At 43.4% G+C, this 20,136-nt stretch overlaps 1 protein-coding gene across 1 annotated transcript in view; it reads right to left on the bottom strand.

Annotated features, from left to right (window-relative positions):
* Window positions 1-20,136, bottom strand: part of LOC120913251 (ras-related protein Rab-8A) — a 67,104-nt gene that overhangs the window by 18,778 nt on the left and 28,190 nt on the right. Inside the window, exons 3-4 of the mRNA XM_040323075.1 lie at window positions 16,434-16,494; window positions 2,276-2,353 (exon numbers count right to left, since the gene is read on the bottom strand). Coding sequence (XP_040179009.1) covers window positions 2,276-2,353; window positions 16,434-16,494 — 139 coding nt within the window. The remainder of the gene's footprint in view (window positions 1-2,275; window positions 2,354-16,433; window positions 16,495-20,136) is intronic.

The following is a 20,136-nucleotide window of genomic DNA, read 5'->3' as shown; positions in this document are numbered from 1 at the left end:
TTCCCAAAGACAACCTCTGGATATGACACAGAGCATGTGCACTTAACTTCTTTGGTCGACGATGGCGAGGCTTGTTCTAAATGAATTTATACAAAAAAATCCCACTAGATAGCGCTACACCATGTAACAGTGCCACCCAATGTTTTGTGTTGGGGGAAAAAAAAAAAAAAAAGGTAAAAAAAACCTTCCGTGCAGCTATAAACCACTAGGAGACATGGGCAATAGAACAGAACAACAAAAAATACAGCGCACAGTGGTTTGGTAGATATCACTTTATAGTCTGTAAATGTTGAAAAACGAAAAAATTAACATGAACTGATAAAATAGCAGCAATAATAGCAAAGTTAAAATAATGAATAAAATCTGATGGCAGTCCACAATGCATACACAGAAGTGGTATTGTGATGGCAAAGTTGAAACCAAAAAAATCACTATGGGGAGATGGCAGAAAGTACTTCCAAACAGTGGGCACACTGTAGTTTAGGGAGATGGTACAATACCTCAGCAGCGCCTCTCATGCCTCCATGTAGAAAGATGGTACAGGCAGTGGAGGAATGTTGTCCACGCCAGGAACAGTCGGTGAAACAGCTCTGATGCAGGGAGTGGTATTTCCCAAATCACCCGGATGTTGGAGAGAGGCCCACAGGAGCGGGGTCCTCCTCACAGCTGCGGTGTAGAGCGGCGGGGAGAGCCTGGATCAGATGCAGCCAAGCCGAGCTGATGACGCCGCTGCGTCAATCAGAGCATGGAGGGGCGGGATCTTCACAGTATCACAGAGGAGGAAGAAGGAAGCGGTGTCGGGACGCCGTCCTACAACGATCATGTGACACCTGAGGCCAATCGGGAGAGCAGAACCCAGGCAATGGAGAGGCATACACTGGCGTCACTGTAGGATTCCCAAAGTGTCAGTGTGCATAGAAACAGCACCTAGGGACTTCTGTGAGCATCAGAGGACATCAGAGATGGTGGGAATGAGCCGTGACTGACATGTTTCGCGTCACAGACGCTTTGTCAAAGTCCTGGCGTGGACAACATTCCTCCACTTCCTGTACCATCTTTCTACATGGAGGCATTAAAGCCGCTGCTGAGGTATTGTACCATCTCCCCACACTACAGTGTGGCCACTGTTTGGAAGTACTTTCTGCCATCTCCCCATAGTGATTTTTTGGGTTTCAACTTTACCATCACAATACCACTTCTGTGTATGCATTGTGGACTGGAGAGAGAAAGAGAAAGAGAAAGAGAAAGAGAAAAAGAGAAAGAGAGAAAGAGAAAGAGAGAAAGAGAAAGAGAGAAAGAGAGAAAGAGAAAGAAAGAAAGAGAGAGAAAAAGAGAAAGAGAAAAGGAGAGAGAGAAAAAGAGAGAGAGAGAGAAAGAGAGAGAGAAAGAGAAAGAGAGAAAGAGAGAAAGAGAAAGAGAAAGAGAAAGAGAAAGAGAGAGAGATATTTAACACACCTGCTCCTCATTTACACCTGAGACCTTGCAACACTAACGAGTGACATGACACAGGGGATGGAAAATGGCTAATTGGGCCCATTTTGGACATTTTCACTTAGGGCTGCACTCACTTTTGTTGCCAGCGGTTTAGACATTAATGGCTGTGTTCAGTTATTTTGAGGGGACAGCAAATTTACACTGTTATACAAGCTGTGCACTCACTACTTCACAAAGTGTAATTTCTTCAGTGTGGTCACATGAAAAGATATACTAACATAATTTACAAAAATGTGAGGGTCTACTCACTTTTGTGAGATGCTGTATATGTATACTAGGGATGTCCCGATACCGAGCATTTCCCCGAGTACTTGTATTCGGGGAAATGCTCCGATGCTTCACCCGATACCTGGGCAGTCAGGGTGATCGGTTCGGCAGGGGAGTTGCAATCACGATCTTTAGCTGTTTTGGTTAAAGTTATACAGCAGTGATCGGTGCTTGTAATTCCCCCTAAAGCCGCACCAATCACTGCTAACTGTCCCCCTCCGTGCAGACTCCCCCCCCCCCCCCCTTCGTGCTACAGTGAACTTATCCTTTAAGGCCCAGGATCCCATAGAAATAAAAGAATATAGTCCGCATATAGAGTAGGCCGCCAAACTGCAGCCATCAAATTTCAGGAGATCGGCGCAGTCGTTATAGGGTTCCATCATAGGTGTGCAAAGATCCCTGAGAGACAAGGGTACCCCTGTCTATTCCTTTAGAAAGCCCTAAAGGGTAAAAAGAGATGGCACCCAATCTTTATACAAGCTCTCAACATTTTTAACTGCCATTTCATACATACCTCTTCAATATTTCGTATCCAGTTTTTTATATTGTCAAATGACTTTTCATTGGTAATATCATATACCAGCATAATACCCTAAAATAATAAATAAAAACAAAAAACCACAGACAATAGTTAATAATGTTTATACTTATAAATAAAATAAAAAATCTACACACATACAGTGGATCAATAAAATGCACACAGATTATATGCCTTAAATTTCTAAACTGCATGGTTTTCATTACACAAAAGAAACATATGATAAAGAGGGAAGTAGATTACAGCATAATTCCAAAATGGTACAGTGCCAATATGAAACAGTTTTGGCTGCTTAAAGTAGTATTACCAGAAGATAAAGACGCTGGTTAACCTCCCCCTCCCAGGGGATCCAGTGGACATGGTCCTATTCAAACCTGTGCATGGATTTTCATATTGATTTTTTATTTCTGCCAGTGCTGGCTGTAGTTCTATCCCTTGCTAAAGCCCAAAATATGAGCATTCCTATAGGGGAGTTACAACCAGCACTGAGCATGTACCCCTTTCATTCTGAAACCACTTCCTCCTCCTCCTCCCTCTGCACCCTTCTTTGAAGTAACAAAACAGAGCTCTAAAAAGACAAGCACTGCAAAATGTCCCACAAATACCATCCATCCATTGCAAATACTTTTATATTTCTCGATGCATCCACTAGAGGTCGACCGATATGGGTTTTTCTCTGGCCGATACCGATGCCGATATTTAGAATTTGGGGCGGCCGATGGCCGATATTTTAGGCCGATTTTTTATTTTTTGGCAGGTGGCGCTAATTGGCACTGGCAGATTGCACTGGATGGAACCAATTGGCAAAAGCAGATGGCACTGATTGGCAGGTGGCACTCAATGGCACTGGCAGGTGGCACTGGTTGGCACGTGGCACTAAGGTGGCACTGGCAGGTGGCACTAATTGGCACTGGCAGGTGGCACTAATTGGCACTGGCAGGTGGCACTAATTGGCATGTGGCACTGGATGGTACTGGCAGGTGGCACTAATTGGCAATAGTTAGCACTGGCAGATGGCACTGGTTGGCACTGGCAGGTGGCACTAATTGGCAGGTGGCACTGGATGGCCTTGGCAGGTGGCACTGGATGGCCTTGGCAGGTGGCACTAGTTGGCACTAGCAGGTGGCACTAGTTGGCACTGGGTGGCACTGGCAGATGGCACTGGGTGGCATTGGCAGGTGGCACTGGATGGCATTGGCAGGTGGCACTGGATGGCATTGGCAATGCCAGGTGGCACTGGACGGCATTAGCAGGTGGCACTGGATGGTATTGGCAGGTGGCACTGGATGGCGTTGCCACTGGCAGGTGGCACTGGATGGCATTGACAGGTGGCACTGGATGGCATTAACAGATGGCACTAGTTGGCATTGGCAGGTGGCACTAGTTGGCATGGCATTGGCAGGTGGCACTGGATGGCATTGGCAGGTGGCACTGGCTGGTTGGCATTAGCAGATGGCACTGGCAGGTTTCACAGCACATAATGTAGCAGATAATGTGTGAAACTCTCTATACAGTTTCACAACTGCTGCAGAGAGAAAGAGGAGCTCAGATTCATTGCGATGTTGAAGGTGGGCGGGACCCGGGTTGGGCGGGGCTCAGCTGTCCACCAGCCAATGGGATGAGATCATTGGCTGGATAGCTGCTGAGTCCCGCCCACCCCGGGTCCCGCCCACCTTCAACATCGCAACGAATCTGAGCTCCTCTTTCTCTCTGCAGCAGTTGTGAAACTGTATGAAGAGAGAGTTTCACACATTCAGCTACATTATGTGCTGTGAAACTGTGAGAGCAGAGAGAGAGAGGAGCTCAGATTCATCGTGATGTTGGAGGTGGGCGGGACCCAGCAGCTATCCAGCCAATGATCTCATCCCATTGGCTGGTGTTGGATAGCTGAGTCCCGCCCACCCCGGGTCCCGCCCACCCCGACATCAGTCCGACAGCTCCATTCTCCTTCACACACACGGCACTGCTCTGCAGACAGTGTGGAGAAGGGAGGGGGGACCCCATGTTCCTCCTTCCTTCTCCACACTCTGCTGATGCAGATCTGCTAAATATCGGCCACATTTGGATAATAATCGGCCGATGCCGATTTCTCCAAAATGACTGAATATCGGCCCGATATATCGGCCGGCCGATATATCGGTCGACCTCTAGCATCCACCCAGTGTCTACATAGCAATCCCTTTAGTCAGAGCTCCATAAAGGTCAACTTCTAAACAATCTATTTCTCTGCAGTAATGGATATTTAAAGTTGGAGATCAGTTTCAGGTAAGAGTGATTCAGGCGGCTCTAGATATTTTTACATGGAAGTGCAGCTCTCACAACCACTATCCCAGGGGTTTGCTCCACTCCCTCCTGAAGAAATTACAAAATGATAAAAGTTGAGGGAAAAGAAAAACCCTGGGGGGCGTGGCCGGCAGCCGAGGCGGATGGCTGTGTAGGGAGCGAGCTCCGAGATACCCGCCGACATCCAGCGACTATTACAGCTAACCAGGGCATCAGTCAGCCCGGTAACACTCCTGGGACTTCCTAGAAAAAGATGGGGAAGAGAAAGAAGGGCCCGCGGAAATTTACGGATTTCTATCCGTCGGCAAGCACACAAGATGACGCGTCGGACTCGAGGTACAGCCCTCGTCGCGATCGAGGTGGCGGATCGACTCCTCCACAGGGGCAAGGACCCCACCTCTCCAACAGCGCCAGCGGAGGATCCTCTTTGGGTGCATCGCCTATCAACAGCCCACAGAAATCAGCACAGAAACGATCGTCAGCCCACAAGTATGCAGCTGAGCCTGATGACACATATAATTCACATAACAGCACCAGAGACTTTGTGGAGCAGATCAATAAATTCCCTACTACAGGGCAGCCCCTCGGTGATACAGTAATGAGAGACATGTGAATTACTCTCAGAGGCTCTTTGCATAAAGATATGATGGTATGTGTCACCCAGCTGAAGGGAGAGGTGTCAGCTATAGGGGAGAGGATCTCCCATGTGGAAGATAAGATGGGGGAATTCACAGCAGCCCACAATGAACTGGTGGATGCTCATTATGAAACAGAGGGAGACCTGCAGGCGATGAGAGAGAAAAATCGCTGATTTAGAGGACAGGTCCAGGAGAAACAATATAAAGCTTAGAGGAGTGGAGGAAGCAATAACCCCAGCTGAACTTCGGCAATATGTGCAATCTTTCATTGCAGCCATGCTGCCTGACACCCCCAAACATGAAGTGATAGTGGATAGAGCGCATCGCCTTCCCGATAAAGTGCAGAGGGATTTTATTACTCGTATCTACTTTTTCCATGTTAAGGATGAACTCATGCGCTTCTCTAGGAAAAATCAACCTCGACCTGGAACTCATTCTGATATCACCGTTTTTGCTGACCTATCCAAGCACACCATGTTGGCACGCAAAAAACTGTCTTTTGTCACAAAGCTTCTTCAAAATCATAAAATCCCCTATTCTTGGGGCTTCCCGACCAAACTGCTCATCACAAAAAAAAAAAAAAAAAAAAAAAAAAATCGCACTTATGTGATTACAAATATTGAGGCTGGGATTTCTCTTGCTAAGAAATGGAACCTACTCCCAGAGGAGGCCGGTACTTCCTTACAAGACCAAAACCTCCCGAGACTGTACCCGGAGTGGCGTGAAGCATAATCCAGACTCCTCAGGGACCCTGAAGTACTGTTTGTTCTTAAACTGCCCTGGTTACATTTAACTCAAGAGATGTTGGGTCTGGGTATTGGAGAGCCTATTCCCCCCCCCCCACAAGTTTTGCGGATTTGTTCGCGATTAGCGAGACTTTTCACGTTCTGGTTTTTCTTATGTTTTAACTGTACCGCAGATTCATTGCTATAGAAGCCACCCATCTACACCATGGTCGCACGCTAATGGGTCCTCTTGCAATATAGAGGTATCCTGGCTATGTATATCTGATGCAACGGCACCACCTTCAGGTAACAATTTATTACTACATTCGAATGTTAATGGCATATCTACACTCACAGTGTATTTACCCACTACTGCAGTGATGACACTATCGATTATTTCTATGAACGTCCATGGACTCAATAGTCCCTTTAAAAGGAGCTCCATGTGAAAAGAAATAGAAAGACTTAAGAGGGATGTGATTTGCATTCAAGAAACTCATTTTATGACCGCTAAACAACCCAAATGCTCCCACAAAGCATACCCGAATATTTTTCAGGCGACTGCTCCGGTTAAAAAAAAAAAAAGGGGTGTGATGGTGGCCAATGGCCATCAAACATTCTATTGCATTTAAGCTACATGATTTAATCTGTGAACCTAATGGAAGATACATTATCTTGACTTGTGACTTGAACCATGCTACATATACCCTGGTTAATCTTTACGCTCCGAACAGGAGACAACCGAGATTCTTGACTTCTATACTAAGGAAGGTGGAGAAAGTCAGGAAGGGATCCCTACTTTTATGTGGCGACTTCAATTGTGTGCCTAGCAAAACTATTGATTGTTCCCACCCACAGTCGTCACGAAAACTTCCCTCCTTGCAGAACATGATTTATATGACACGTAGAGAGGTCTTCATTCCTCGGAAAGGGACTATACCCACTATTCATTCCCTCATGGCGCATATTCTAGGATCGACCTTGTTCACTCAGATCTTGCCCTGTTGCAAAAGACCTTGTCAGTTACAATTCACTCTATTACTTGGTGGGACTACGCTCCTGTGTCCATAACTTTCCAGGATCGGAATTCTGATCCGTCAACCTATTTATGGAGGAACAATGTGAATATTCTTTCCAATACCACCCAGATCACTAGACTGGACTTACAGCTTAAGGAGTTTTTTCAAATCAACAATAACAAGGACACCAATATAGCATCCTTGTGGTGTGCGCACAAGGAGTTTAGTCGGGGTCTACCGATACAGGCTGCAGCCAGAGAGAAAAAAAAAGGAAGGCAGGGTTGTTGAACAGTTTACTAGAGGAGCCTAAGAAATTAGAAACTTTGCACAAACAAAATCCCTCTCCCGCACTTGAAACTGATTTATTTAACTGTAGACACAAACTCTGCCTATTACTTATTACTACACATCAGAGCTTTCTTAGACAAACTAAAGCAATGTACTATGCACACGGCAACAAAGCGGGGAAAGTACTGGCTAAATATATAAACAAACAACAACAGGCCAAATTACCCAATATCAAAGATCCGCATTTAGGCACACTTGTTCACCACCGGACACAGATTGCCAATGCTTTCATTAAATATTTTCTTTATAACCTCCATCTTGACAAAGACAACCCACTGAACTAGCTATTAACTCATTTCTTAGTTCACTCACTTTGCCCTCATTGAGCACAAATCAACTGACGACACTCAATGCTCCAATGAAAAAAGGCGATGGTGTCTGCACTGTGTAACAGAGACAAGGGGGGGGGGGGGCAGGAGATAGATAATGTGACTATAATACACTCTATATGCATAAAAAAGACTACCAAATATTTCAGATCTCTGCCTGGATCAATAAGTGAAACAAATATCTCAGAAAAACATAAATTAAAATAAAGTGCCACACTATACACAAATAAATAATGCATAAATATATAGACTTAATATAATAAATGTAAGAGTCAAGCAAAGTCAGCATAGAATACGTGCAAAAAATATATATATATATATATATATATATATATATATATATATATATATATATATATATATATATATATATATATAAAAGTCTCTGAGTGGTGGTCCCAAAAAACCAAGTGTTGAGAAAAGAGGAGCTTCAGTGTGCAAAGGACATCTCTTGTGACTTCTTAGCGGTTTTATCTCACAGCTGTAGCTCCTAAGGATCTGATAATTCTCAAGGGATACACATCCGATAATATAATCAGCCAGATGGAAACCCAAACCAGCGAGTATCTAATTTAACTCTTATACCAGCTAGACTAAATGCCCAGCAGATATAGAGAGATTCTCTGGAGTGGTGAATCCAGGAAACCAGCACACGTGTTGGAGGGTAAAAAATCCAAAAGTGCACACACCTCCAGTGATGCCAAGCAGCTTACCTCAAAGCTGTTTTAATGACAGCTTATAGCACCTCATGTAACACAGCAGATACTGCGATGATCTCATATGCGGTAAGGGGAATCACTCACGGATGATACCATGTGGAAAGAAAAGGTATGTATATAGTGTAACTCTGTTACCCCAAAGTAGACTCAGATGGTAAACACACTACTGCACTCACATGGAACAATGAATAGCGTGCTTGTCCCCATGAGCGCTGAGCTTGCAAAAATTCTTATGTTCCTCTTAGATCTCTCCTACTCCCAGTGTACAGCAAAGCGTACTTGAAGGGTGGCAGTATGGTCAAAGAAAAAAGGAAAGGAAGCACATTGCGTAATCCCATAAAAAATGGTGCACATTTATTGGTAAAGAACGGTAAAAAACCCTCACATATACTTCAGCTATATGATCGGTGACACTTGCGAGCTGCCTGCCATCAGAGTGCTGGGTCTAGTGCTCCAATCCCGACGCGTATCGTCACGTGACTTCATCAGGGGAGGTTGACACTATTAAGGCTCTTCCAAAAAACAAATCACCAGGAACAGATGGTTTCTCTTCGGAATATTATAAAGTATTTTCACAAACTTTGGCTCCATATCTGTGTACCCTGTTCAACAGTGTTGCCTCCTCATCTGCCTTTCCTGAGGAAATGTTACAAGCAACTATTGTTACTCTGCCAAAACCAGGTAAGAAGCCGGATTCCCCACAAAACTTTAGGCCCATCTCCCTCTTAAAACACTGATCTTAAGATCTATGCTAAGATTTTTAGCGAATAGGCTAGCTGCTATCACTCCGTTTTTAGTGAAGGCTGACCAGTGGGGTTTCGAAAAGGGGAGAGAGGCCCCTGATGGCACCAGGCGACTGTTTAACCTGCTATACCTACTAGAAAAGAAAACCCCCTGTTTTTGCACCATGAAGGAAAAGATATTCCATACCACGGGGTAAAAAAATGTGTGACCATCTTTCTATCACTGAGGATGGTGTCACCAACTGTGAAGTCTGAACTTCCCTTTTTCTATAGGATTCTCCTTTAAGATCCAGGTCTTCAACTGTCCATGGGTGGCATACAGGCCTCTGAAGAAGGTCCAGCCTGACCGAAAGAGGTCAAGGCAAAAGAAGGGATATTCTCTGCATCTTCAAGAGCCAATGCATGCAGTGTTTTCCATGGCTCTAGTTCACACCATGCTGTCAGTTTCCAAAGTAGAAACTGACTGCATGGTGTGAACTAGAGCCATTGGAATACATGGAAAAACACTGTGCATGCATTTTGTGCAGAAAAAAAAAACGCACGGAACTGCGTCTGGTTTGAACTAGCACTAAAAAGTAGTGCGATGAAAACAGACAAGAAGCAGAGAAAACACATAAAAATACAAACAGAAATAATAAAAAAAAGTCCGGACTCCAGCTACCATTCACAAAAAGCTGGTAATTGTCACAATAAATTAGAAATGTGCAAAAAATTATTTAGTAATAAGATTTTTTCAAACAGTTTTATAGTGAATGGCCCCCCTGGGAATTTAAGTCACTTTCTAATCTCACTAATACTGAAACAAGCTGCTAAATGACTTGGTTGGCAGTAGTTGATATACAACGATTTGAACGTTGACCTGGTCCTGTTATGCAAGTTAATTGGAGCATTAGATTTGATGTTAGTCCACTGATGCTGTAAGTATTGAACATCGTTGAAAACCAAGGTTTTTAAACAGGACTCCCTAAAACAGACTCAGTCCCACTTGCATTCACTGCGGATGGTACAAATCAAAGAATAGGAACATATCATCCTACGATAAACATGGTAAAAGTGGCAACAAGAAAAGAGGGTGTGTGGCAGGAATGTCCTCAATAGATATGGCACCTCATCCCAGTAGAAAAAGGGGATGGGGGATTATAGCGGTGCTTTACACAGATAGCAAATATGCTAGAGAGATATTTTAGATATTTTATTATATAAATGAGATAAAAATACAATACAAATAGAATTTCATATTTATTTTAATGAATTTCTATTTGTATTGTATTTTTATCTCAGTTCTTACTAGAGATCAGGGCCATGGGTGTAGCATAAGGGGTTGCAGGGGTCACAATCGAAACCCCGCCCCTAGCTTCAGGGGGCCACAGCAGCCACCCCAGCCTCCCTGTCATATTATATCTTCCACAAAGCTGTGAGGGATTTCCTGAATGGAGAGGAGCACGAGGTGAGAACAGCCAAGGATGGGGGGGGGGGGGGTGTCTGTGCTGTGCGCTGGCAACATGGAATGGTAACCGTGCTTAGCGAAGCAGGAGGGTATCATCCTATAGCCAATATGAGACCGATGTCACTGGTGAGGTAAGACATCGCTCAGTGTCTCCTAGTCACCAGCTGGGATTTCTCTGTACCCCCCCCCCCCCCAACCCAGGTATGTCCGCTTACCCCACTTCCCTGACAACCGGGGGAAAAAGACAACACTCCCTCCAGGAGGTGACCTTCCCCCAACACTGACAGAAAAACCTTCAGAAATTGCTAAAACAAATCCCTTCACACCTACTCAGGGGGAACCTGAAGGGCTGCAGGCTCCAGATTGTGTCACATGGCTTTGCCCTCCCAGATCCAAGTTGCACCCCCCTCCAAAGCCCCCTAGCCACCCCCTAGCGACCCCCTCTGCCCTGGATACTATGCCCGGCTAATGAACTCCTTTCCCATTACAGCACTCTATACTGTTGCTCATCCGCAGGGCTGAAATCACATTCCTTTACAGTCAGATAGCCATGATCTGAACATGGTGTATCTGCCTACTGTAACTACACTGCCGTTCTGACCAGAGAATTTCACAGGTCAGAAGGTCAACATAAAAGCCAGAAACACCTTGTGAAGACTGACAAACTGTGTGTAAAGGACTGATTTCAGCCCTGTGCAGTGTGGGAGCTGTATATAGTGCTGGTATGGGAAAGGAGCTATGCCAAGTGACCTTCCAGGGGTCCCTGTCCTTTGATTATCAAGCAGTGATCGCTGTCCTGCGATTCTCAAGCGGTAATCCCCGTCCTCTGATGTAAAGAGGAACTCTGTGAACTCAAAACTCTTAAGCCACTTTAAGCATCTTGGCGTGCGGTGAATGTATCTGCACTGTATCTGAATGTACCCCCCCCCCCCCATTACCACCCACCAGTGGAAGTGGTGGGTGGTAATGGGGAGGAGGGGGGGGCCAGGTCAACTTTTGCATCGGGGCCCACAAGCTTCAGGCTACGCCTCTGATCAGGGCTATTCACATAACATGCTTCTGGCAGTCAAAATCAGCTGTTTATCTTAGTCCACTATATCAGTGCTGAGGCGAGGGTTCGGTTTTGACCGTACTTGTAGTCCAAGGCCATCGCTGCTTGGGATATATTGCAGTGATATACGTCTTCTGAACTGCAGTTGGAACGAGGCATTCTGTAGCTGGCGCCACGCGACTATAGTGACGTAGCATAGCTTCTTCTGGATGGGGCCATTGTGGTAGTATTGTTGGAGAGGGTAATTACCTCCTGATCTCTGATCAAGTGAAAATCTAGCAGGGCTTCTTTTACTGCTGTGAGCTCCTGAAGGTCAGACAAGATCTAAGCCAAATTGGTGGGACCACATCTCTTGGGTTTGGAATTCCTGAAGATGAACTCCCCAACCCCATGAGCTGGCATCAGTGATCTTTAATAAACCTTTGGGCCCAAAACCTGCCCTTCTGCAACTTCAGTGGATCTATCCACCAGTTAAGAGACTAACATACCTTCAAATAGGAAGGCGAACAACTAGAGCTAAAGAACTCCTCTTGCGATCCCAAGTGGTAACAATAAAATGACTGCAGGGTTCTTGAATGCAACTGGGCCAAAGTTAGGGCTTGAATCATAGAAGTCAATAATTCCAAAAGATTCAATTTTCCTCAGTGAGACCACTACAGCTGGGACTAAGAAGTTGGACATAGCTAGTATCTTGAAGAGTTTCTCAACTGGGAGAAAAAAAATTAATCTTTTAGGCTACTGAATTGAATTGATGTGGTAATCTAAAAAAGGGCCTGGTTTGGGCCAGAATTATAGAAGACTTCTCTTTGTTCAGACAGCCCAAATCGCTCAAATGTCAACAGAACCACCACTTATTTTCTGTTGACACAAACAGGAGAATATCCATATAAGGAGATTAAAGATATCTTTTGCAGCCTCAGAAAAGACATTAACTTGGCCAAAATCGTGGTAAAGATACCTGGTGCTGCTGTGAGGCTGAAGAGGTATGCTGTGTACACACGACCGTTTTTCGGATTGTAAAAAAATAGTTTTTTTTTTAAAATGTCATTAAAACGATCGTGTGTGGGCTCCAGAGCATTTTTCGCGATGTAAAAAATGGCCATTAAAAATTTAGAACATGCTCTAATTTTTCACGACGTTAGCATTGTTGTTTTTAACGTCGTAAAAAAAAGGTCGCGTGGGCTTTAACGACGTGAAAAAACGTGCATGCTCAGAAGCAAGTTATGAGACGGGAGCGCTCGTTCTGGTAAAACTAGCGTTCGCAATGAAGCAAGCACATTCATCACACTGTAACAGACTGAAAAGCACGAATTGTCTATTACCAACACAAAATCAGCAAAAAGCAGCCCCAAGGGTGGCACCATCTGAATGGAACTTCCCCTTTACAGTGCCGTCATACGTGTTGTACGTCACCGCGCTTTGCTAGAGCATTTTTTTTGCTACGATCGTGTGTAGGCAAGGCCGTTTTAACAATCGGGTTGAAAAAAAACGTTGTTCTTTCTAGACCATTAATATTTTTATTTTTTACAACCCGAAAAACGGTTGTGTGTACGTTGCATAAGGCACGGAACTGCCAGAAAAATTTTATGATCCAGGATCACAAAACAAAAAAAAAACCTTTCATATGTCCGATAGGTACCTGTAAATAGGCATCTTGCAAGTCAATGATAATCACGAACACCTTATTCAAAAGGGACCTGTGGACTGATACATTTTCTCCATAATTAACTTTTTGTATTCCACAAAATGGTTAAAACTTCCTCAAGTTGTGTTTCTCTGTTTCTGGACGAAAGACACATGGGAATAAAACCTTTGTTCTGGTTTCAGAAGTTCAACTTTTTAATCACATTCTGAAGGGCAAAACTTCTGAATGCAATGCATCAAGGCAGCCACCTTTCATGGATCTCTTGAAAGCCTGGTCAGAAAACATGTTTGAGGAGAAGGAGCTAAAAGAAGAGGCAAAAACCTTCTTTTATAAGCTCTTCCCAAGGAGGATAAACTTGGGACAGCCTCTCCCTACTGTATCTTTGGCAGATTCAGAAGAAATAAAGAGAAGTCCATCCCTGCATTTGTTTTATTAAATAGCAATTTTTGGGCTCCTGACCTTTGCCTGCTTCATGTTAGTGAACTGAATTTTGAAGAGTAATCCCCATTCCAAGATTTCAGCAAGATTTCTCCAGGTCCATTTAATCAAAGCTAATGATCTATCCGAAGCCTTCACTGCTCCCACTGCTGCATCTACCAGGTAGGTAACTGCCCTACCTACCACTGACAAAGATTATAAAATCTGTTTGTGGTCCTTCTGGGGCACATGCTGAGCCATGCGCTTAAGCCAGCAGTCAGAATTCCTGCCCATGCAAGTAGAAGTGAAGACCGGTACCACAGCGGAAGAACGAACATCCCAAGTTTACCTCATAAAGGTTTTAGGCTTCCTGTCAACCTGGTCTTTGTTTCTGTCCAAAACAGGCAACATTAAAAACACACTGCACTGGCGAAAAAGCCTCCATCCGGGTAGGTCTAATATGTGGTTGCTCACTTTTTCTCCAGTGGATTGCATTGGAATTGTACAGGAAACCATAGTCTGAGCACAGGGTTTGGAGCCACAGATTGAGAAGGTGGCAGAGCGGTTATACCTGTTTCCAGGAAACATTAAAGACCTGGAATCAAGTCGCATCCAATCTCTCTTTGTCATTACTTAAAGGAAAACCTCTTCCAGGATCTGACATGAACTACCTTCTTTTCCAAATCCTTCAATACCTTAAAGGGGTTGTAAAGGTAAAAGTTTTTTTTTTACCTTAATGCATGCTATGCTGTATCATGGGAGCGCGCTCGCAAAGGCTTTCCACCATGCGAGGGAGCTTGCATGAAGGTGGAAAGCTTTTGCAAGGAAGAGCAGAGACAGCTGCGAGGGACCCCAGAAGACCCGGATCGGGGCTACTCTGAGCAAAACTAACTGCACAGCGGAGGTAAGTATAACATGTTTGTTTTTTTAAAGGAAAAAAAAATCATGCCTTTAGTGTCCCTTTAAGAGAGTAGTGTGGGATAAAAAAAAAAAAAAAAAAAAGGGAGGGAAGGAGATCATAATTACCTAGTTGGATGCAGAATTGGTCTCATGCTGCCTCTGTCTCCTCAAAAGACTGAGAACTGAGCAAAGGCTGTCTTCAAAGTGTAGAGAGCCAGTGACCATCAGTCACCAGCTCTCTGCTCTGCCCCTCCAGCGCTCACTAGAGCGCCGGCTTAAAAAGGGGGTAGGTGCAGCTGGCTCAAGCTCTCAGCAGAGCAGCTAAACCAGCTGATGCTCATGCATTTGGGTAGATACAAGGCTTAGCAATCCCAGCAGAGATTTGAAAGAGACCAAGTACCATGTGCACTGGATCCCATGCAAGGCTTAGCAAGCTCTTTTGTCAGCTGGCGATACTACTTCTTTAAATGTGCACCAGTTAAAAGTAGAAACGTCTAACAAATACAACGGTTGGCACATCACAAATGCTTAAAGAATTTATAATCCTTTGCAAAATGGCATGCAGCCCAATTTACAATAGGTGCCTGTTGCTAGTGGTTAATTGCTTGAAAATAAATAATAAAAAAATAACGTCCTATAAATGTATTTTGTGAGTTAATGTTAAACTATAAAGACCCTATTCACATTTCTGCATCAATGTGTTTTAAACATGCATTTTAACATGCATTTCTGTGTACTAATGCATATTTAACCACTTCCATACAGGGCACTTAAGCACCTTCCCGCCCAGACCAATTTTCAGCTTTCAGTGCTGTTGCAATTTGAATGACAATTGCGTGATCATGCTACACTGTACCAAAACTATTTTTTTTTATCATTTTGTTCCCACAAATAGAGCTTTATTTTGGTGGTATTTGATCACCTCTGGTATTTTTTTTTTTCTGCAAAAAAAAATAAAAAAAAATGACCGAAAATTTAGAAAAAAAAAAAAGCATTTTTTTTGTTTCGGTTATAAAACAATGTAAATAAGTACGTTTTCTCCTTCACTGATGGTACTGCACTGACGGGCACTGATAAGGTGGCACTGATGGGCAACGATGAGGTGGCACTGATGGGGTGGCATTGATGGGCACTAACGTATGTGTTGTACTAAAGGATGCCAATCAGTGCCAAAAAATGATGCCCATTGTTGGCACTGATTGGCATCCATTATTTGTGATTGTCATCCCTGGTGGTCTAGGGTGGCATACCTGTGTTTTGCATCCCTGGTGGTCCAGTGTGGGCATCTTCGGGGGGGGGGGGGGGGCTGTGCTGATAATCGATCAGCACAAACCCCCCCCCCTGTCAGAGGAGCAGCAGATCGGCTCTCCTCTACTCGCGTCTGACAGACGCGAGTGAGGAAGAGCCGATTACTGGCTTTTCCCGTTTACATCGTGATCAGCCGTGATTGGACACCGACGGTGACTCTTTACCTAGATCGGTGTTGTGGGGTGTCAGTCTGACACCCTGCAATAACGATCGGCGTGCAGCGGCTCAATATCCTGAGGACGTCATATGATATGATATGATATAATATTGAAACCACTTTGCCGACATCTTTTTGCATAAGGCGGGCGGTAAGTGGTTAAAATATTCGTTGATGCACATTTTTAAAATGTCATTTTTGTAAAGCTTAGAATAGTTTCTATAGGAGGGATTTCTCAACCAAGTATTAAAAAGAAGTGCATTACTAAGCATGAAAATGGAGGTCTTTATATTCTTACATTTTATTCCTAAAGGCCCTGTAATGTAAGTTGGTGCACTAAAATGGTGCTTTAATGCAGCTCAGCATAACCATAAATTATATTGGTTAAAGAGTTTTTGTACCCACCATTGCTCCTCTGTAATATGCCGTTGTGATTGTACGAAACCTCTCTTGTCCAGCAGTATCCCTTGAAAAATAGGAACACCGTGAATATGAAAAAGCATCAAATAATTTACATGACAAATAGCATTTTAATATTTCATTGCAAATTAGTCAGTTGTTAGTAGTTGGAATTGGAATAAAATACGAGAAAAAAAAACAGCAAAAGAGAGGTCAAGAACCTAATTTAAAATGTTCTTATTGGCCGATTAGCATTAAAACATTAAACAGATGACTTGCATGACTAAGATACCACCACTGTTCATGTCCAGCTTTCAACAGCAAGCAATAACAGTTTTAAAATGTGCATCAAATTCAGAGCAGACTGCTGCGTGTGAAGGTGGAAAAAAAAAAAAAAAGAAGATACCCAAGGGAAATGACTGGACCCGATTTTACAGAGACAAGATTTGTGCTATGCATAATAACCCAGAATGGGCATTTTCAAGAATCTGAAACACCAACCTTGTTCTAACAGTGTAGCTTTGTCTTTCAGGGATAGGGGGTGCCTTATTAACCATTTTCTCCTCCCATCAGAAAGAACGGTCATTGTAGTGTCAGACTAAAGCCCCATACACACTATTAGTTTTTCTGCAGATTTTTGTCTTCAGATTTACCAAAACCATGTAGTGCAAGAGCCTGCCTGATTGCATACAAATTAAAATTCTAAGGGCCCTTTCACACTGGGCGGGCTGTTTTGCTCAGCGGGGGTCGATCCCCGCTGAGCAGACAGGTGACAGGTCTGTCTCTGCACACTGTGCAGAGACTGACCTGTCAGAGCGCCGCTCTCCCCTATGGGGGGGATCGGATGACGACGGACCGTAGAGTCTGTTGTCACCCAATCCGATCCGCCAGACAAAGAAAAGTAGGGTTTTCCTCGGTCACACTTTAGCGGATCGGAGCGGGTCGGATGTCAGCGGGCATGTCACCGCTGACATCCGTGGAGGAGCACCCGTTCAGGCCCTGAGCAGTTCAGAGCTGCTCGTAAACACCCTGTTCCGGAGCATTTACAAATGTCTCCGGCACCCCCCACCTTTGGTTACATGCGGTACTGCATACACTAGAAGTGCCACTGTAATGGATTATCTGAGTTTCCATTATTTCCTATGGGAAAACTCACATTGATATACCAGCGCTTTGGATTACAAGCATTCTTCTGGAATGAATTATGCTCGTAATCCAAGGTACCACTGTATACCTTATATGGTCATTATTAGTAGTTCAACTACAGAATGTTTTATACAACTAAAGTTTGAGGAAAAAACAAAAAAACACAAACACACAATTCTGAATTATGTTTGAATTTACCATACCACGAAGCATTCATCAGTTACAGCGCTTCCTGATGTTGCTGAATTTGAAACCACTATGACTTCACACATAGTATGAGTAATCTGATGAGCCACTTGTAATTAAAACCTGTATACAAAGGGTTTACATCTGTCTTGTAGTATTGAGTGCACAATGTACAGTGTAAAACTTGTTTTTACACTGACCTATACAAAACATATGTGAACCCTTACCTTGTTAAAACACTCAGTTTCAAATGAAGGGCAAAACAAATGTATGTATGTATGTATGTATGTATGTATGTATGTATGTATGTATGTATGTATGTATGTATGTGATATAGAGTGTTATATACAATATATATTATACATACATAGCTTTGAAAAAATAATTCATACCCCTTGAAATTTACCACATTTTGTCAGGTTACAACCAAAATCGTAAAATATCACAAATATGGTAGATCCTGTCCTGATAAATTCTCAGAGAGAAAAACAAAGGCAGGACCTAACTGCAGGGAAAAGTCTAAGCAATATCAGAAAATAGGAAGGCAAAGCTACACTTCCGCCCATACTTCTTAAAGGGACATTTTTTGTCGTCGTCATTTTTTAAATGACAAATTATTATTGTTTTATTGCATTTAAGTCCATATATGAGATCTGAGGTCTTTTTGACCCCAGATCTCATATTTAAGAGGACCTGTCATGCTTTTTTCTATTACAAGGAATGTTTACATTCCTTGTAATAGGAATAAAATTGACCAATTTTTTTTTTTTTAAAACAGCGTTAAAAAAAAAAAAAAAAAATATTTAAAGCGTCCCGTCCCGATGAGCTAACGCGCAGAAGCGAGCGCATACGTGAGCAGCGCCTGCATATGAAAATGGTCTTTAAACCACACATGTGAGGTATCGCTGCGATTGTCAGAGCGAGAGCAATAATTCTACCCCTAGACCTCCTCTGTAACTCAAAACATGCAACCTGTAGAACTTTTTAAACGTCGCCTTTGGAGATTAAGGGTAAAAGTTTGACGCCATTCCACGAGCAGATGCACTTTTAAAGTGTGACATGTTGCATATCAATTTACTCGGCGTAACATTATCTTTCAAAAAATTGGGCTAACTTTACTGTTGTCTTATTTTTTTTAATTAAAAAAAAGTTTTTTTCCCCCCAAAAAAGCATGCAATTGTAAGACTGCTGCGTAAATACGGTGTGACAAAAAGTATTGCAATGACCGCCATTTTATTCTCTAGGGTGTTTGGGGGGGGGGGTGTATAATGTTTGGGGGTTCCAAGTAATTTTCTAGCAAAAAAGCGCGTTTTTTAACTTGTAAACACCACTTCCCGACCGCCACATGTACATATACGTCGGCAGAATGGCACGTACAGGCACATTGGCGTACCTGTACGTCCCTGCCTAGACGTGGGTCGGGGGTCCGATCGGGACCCCCCCCGCGACTTGCGGCGGTCGGGTCCCCTCGGGGAGCGTTCCGGGACGACGGCGCGGCTATTCGTTTATAGCCGCTCCGTCGCGATCGCTCCCCGGAGCTGAAGAACGGGGAGAGCCGTGTGTAAACACAGCTTCCCCGTGCTTCACTATGGCGCTGCATCGATCGAGTGATCCCTGATATAGGGAGACTCGATCGATGACGTCATTCCTACAGCCACACCCCCCTACAGTTGTAAAAACACACACACACACACACACACACACACACACAGTGTACACCAAATCCTACAGCGCCACCTGTGGTTAACTCCCAAACTGCAACTGTCATTTTCACAATAAAGAATGCAATTTACATGCATTTTTTGCTGTGAAAATGACAAAAATCCCAAAAATGTTTCAAAATTGTCCGAAGTGTCCGCCATAATGTCGCAGTCACGAAAAAAAAAAAAAAAAAAAAAAAAAAAAAAAAAAAAAAAAAAAAAAATCGCTGATCGCCGCCATTAGTAGTAAAAAAAAAAAAAAAAATTATAAAAATGCAATAAAACTATCCCCTATTTTGTAAACGCTATACATTTTGCGCAAACCAATCGATAAACGCTTATTGCGATTTTTTTTTACCAAAAATAGGTAGAAGAATACGTATCGGCCTAAACTGAGGAAAAAAATATTTTATATATGTTTTTGGGGGATATTTATTATAGCAAAAAGTAAAAAATATTGAATTTTTTTCAAAATTGTCGCTCTATTTTTGTTTATAGCGCAAAAAATAAAAACCGCCGAGGTGATCAAATACCACCAAAAGAAAGCTCCATTTGTGGGAAAAAAAGGACGCCCATTTTGTTTGGGAGCCATGTCGCACGACCGCGCAATTGTCTGTTAAAGCGACGCAGTCCCAAACTGTAAAAACACCTTGGGTCTTTAGGCAGCAATATGGTCC

This window comes from Rana temporaria, chromosome 1, assembly GCF_905171775.1.
Source record: "Rana temporaria chromosome 1, aRanTem1.1, whole genome shotgun sequence".
Classification (NCBI taxonomy): domain Eukaryota; kingdom Metazoa; phylum Chordata; class Amphibia; order Anura; family Ranidae; genus Rana; species Rana temporaria.
The sequence above is the reverse complement of the archived record's forward strand: the minus strand, read 5'-3'. Positions and strand labels throughout refer to the sequence as shown.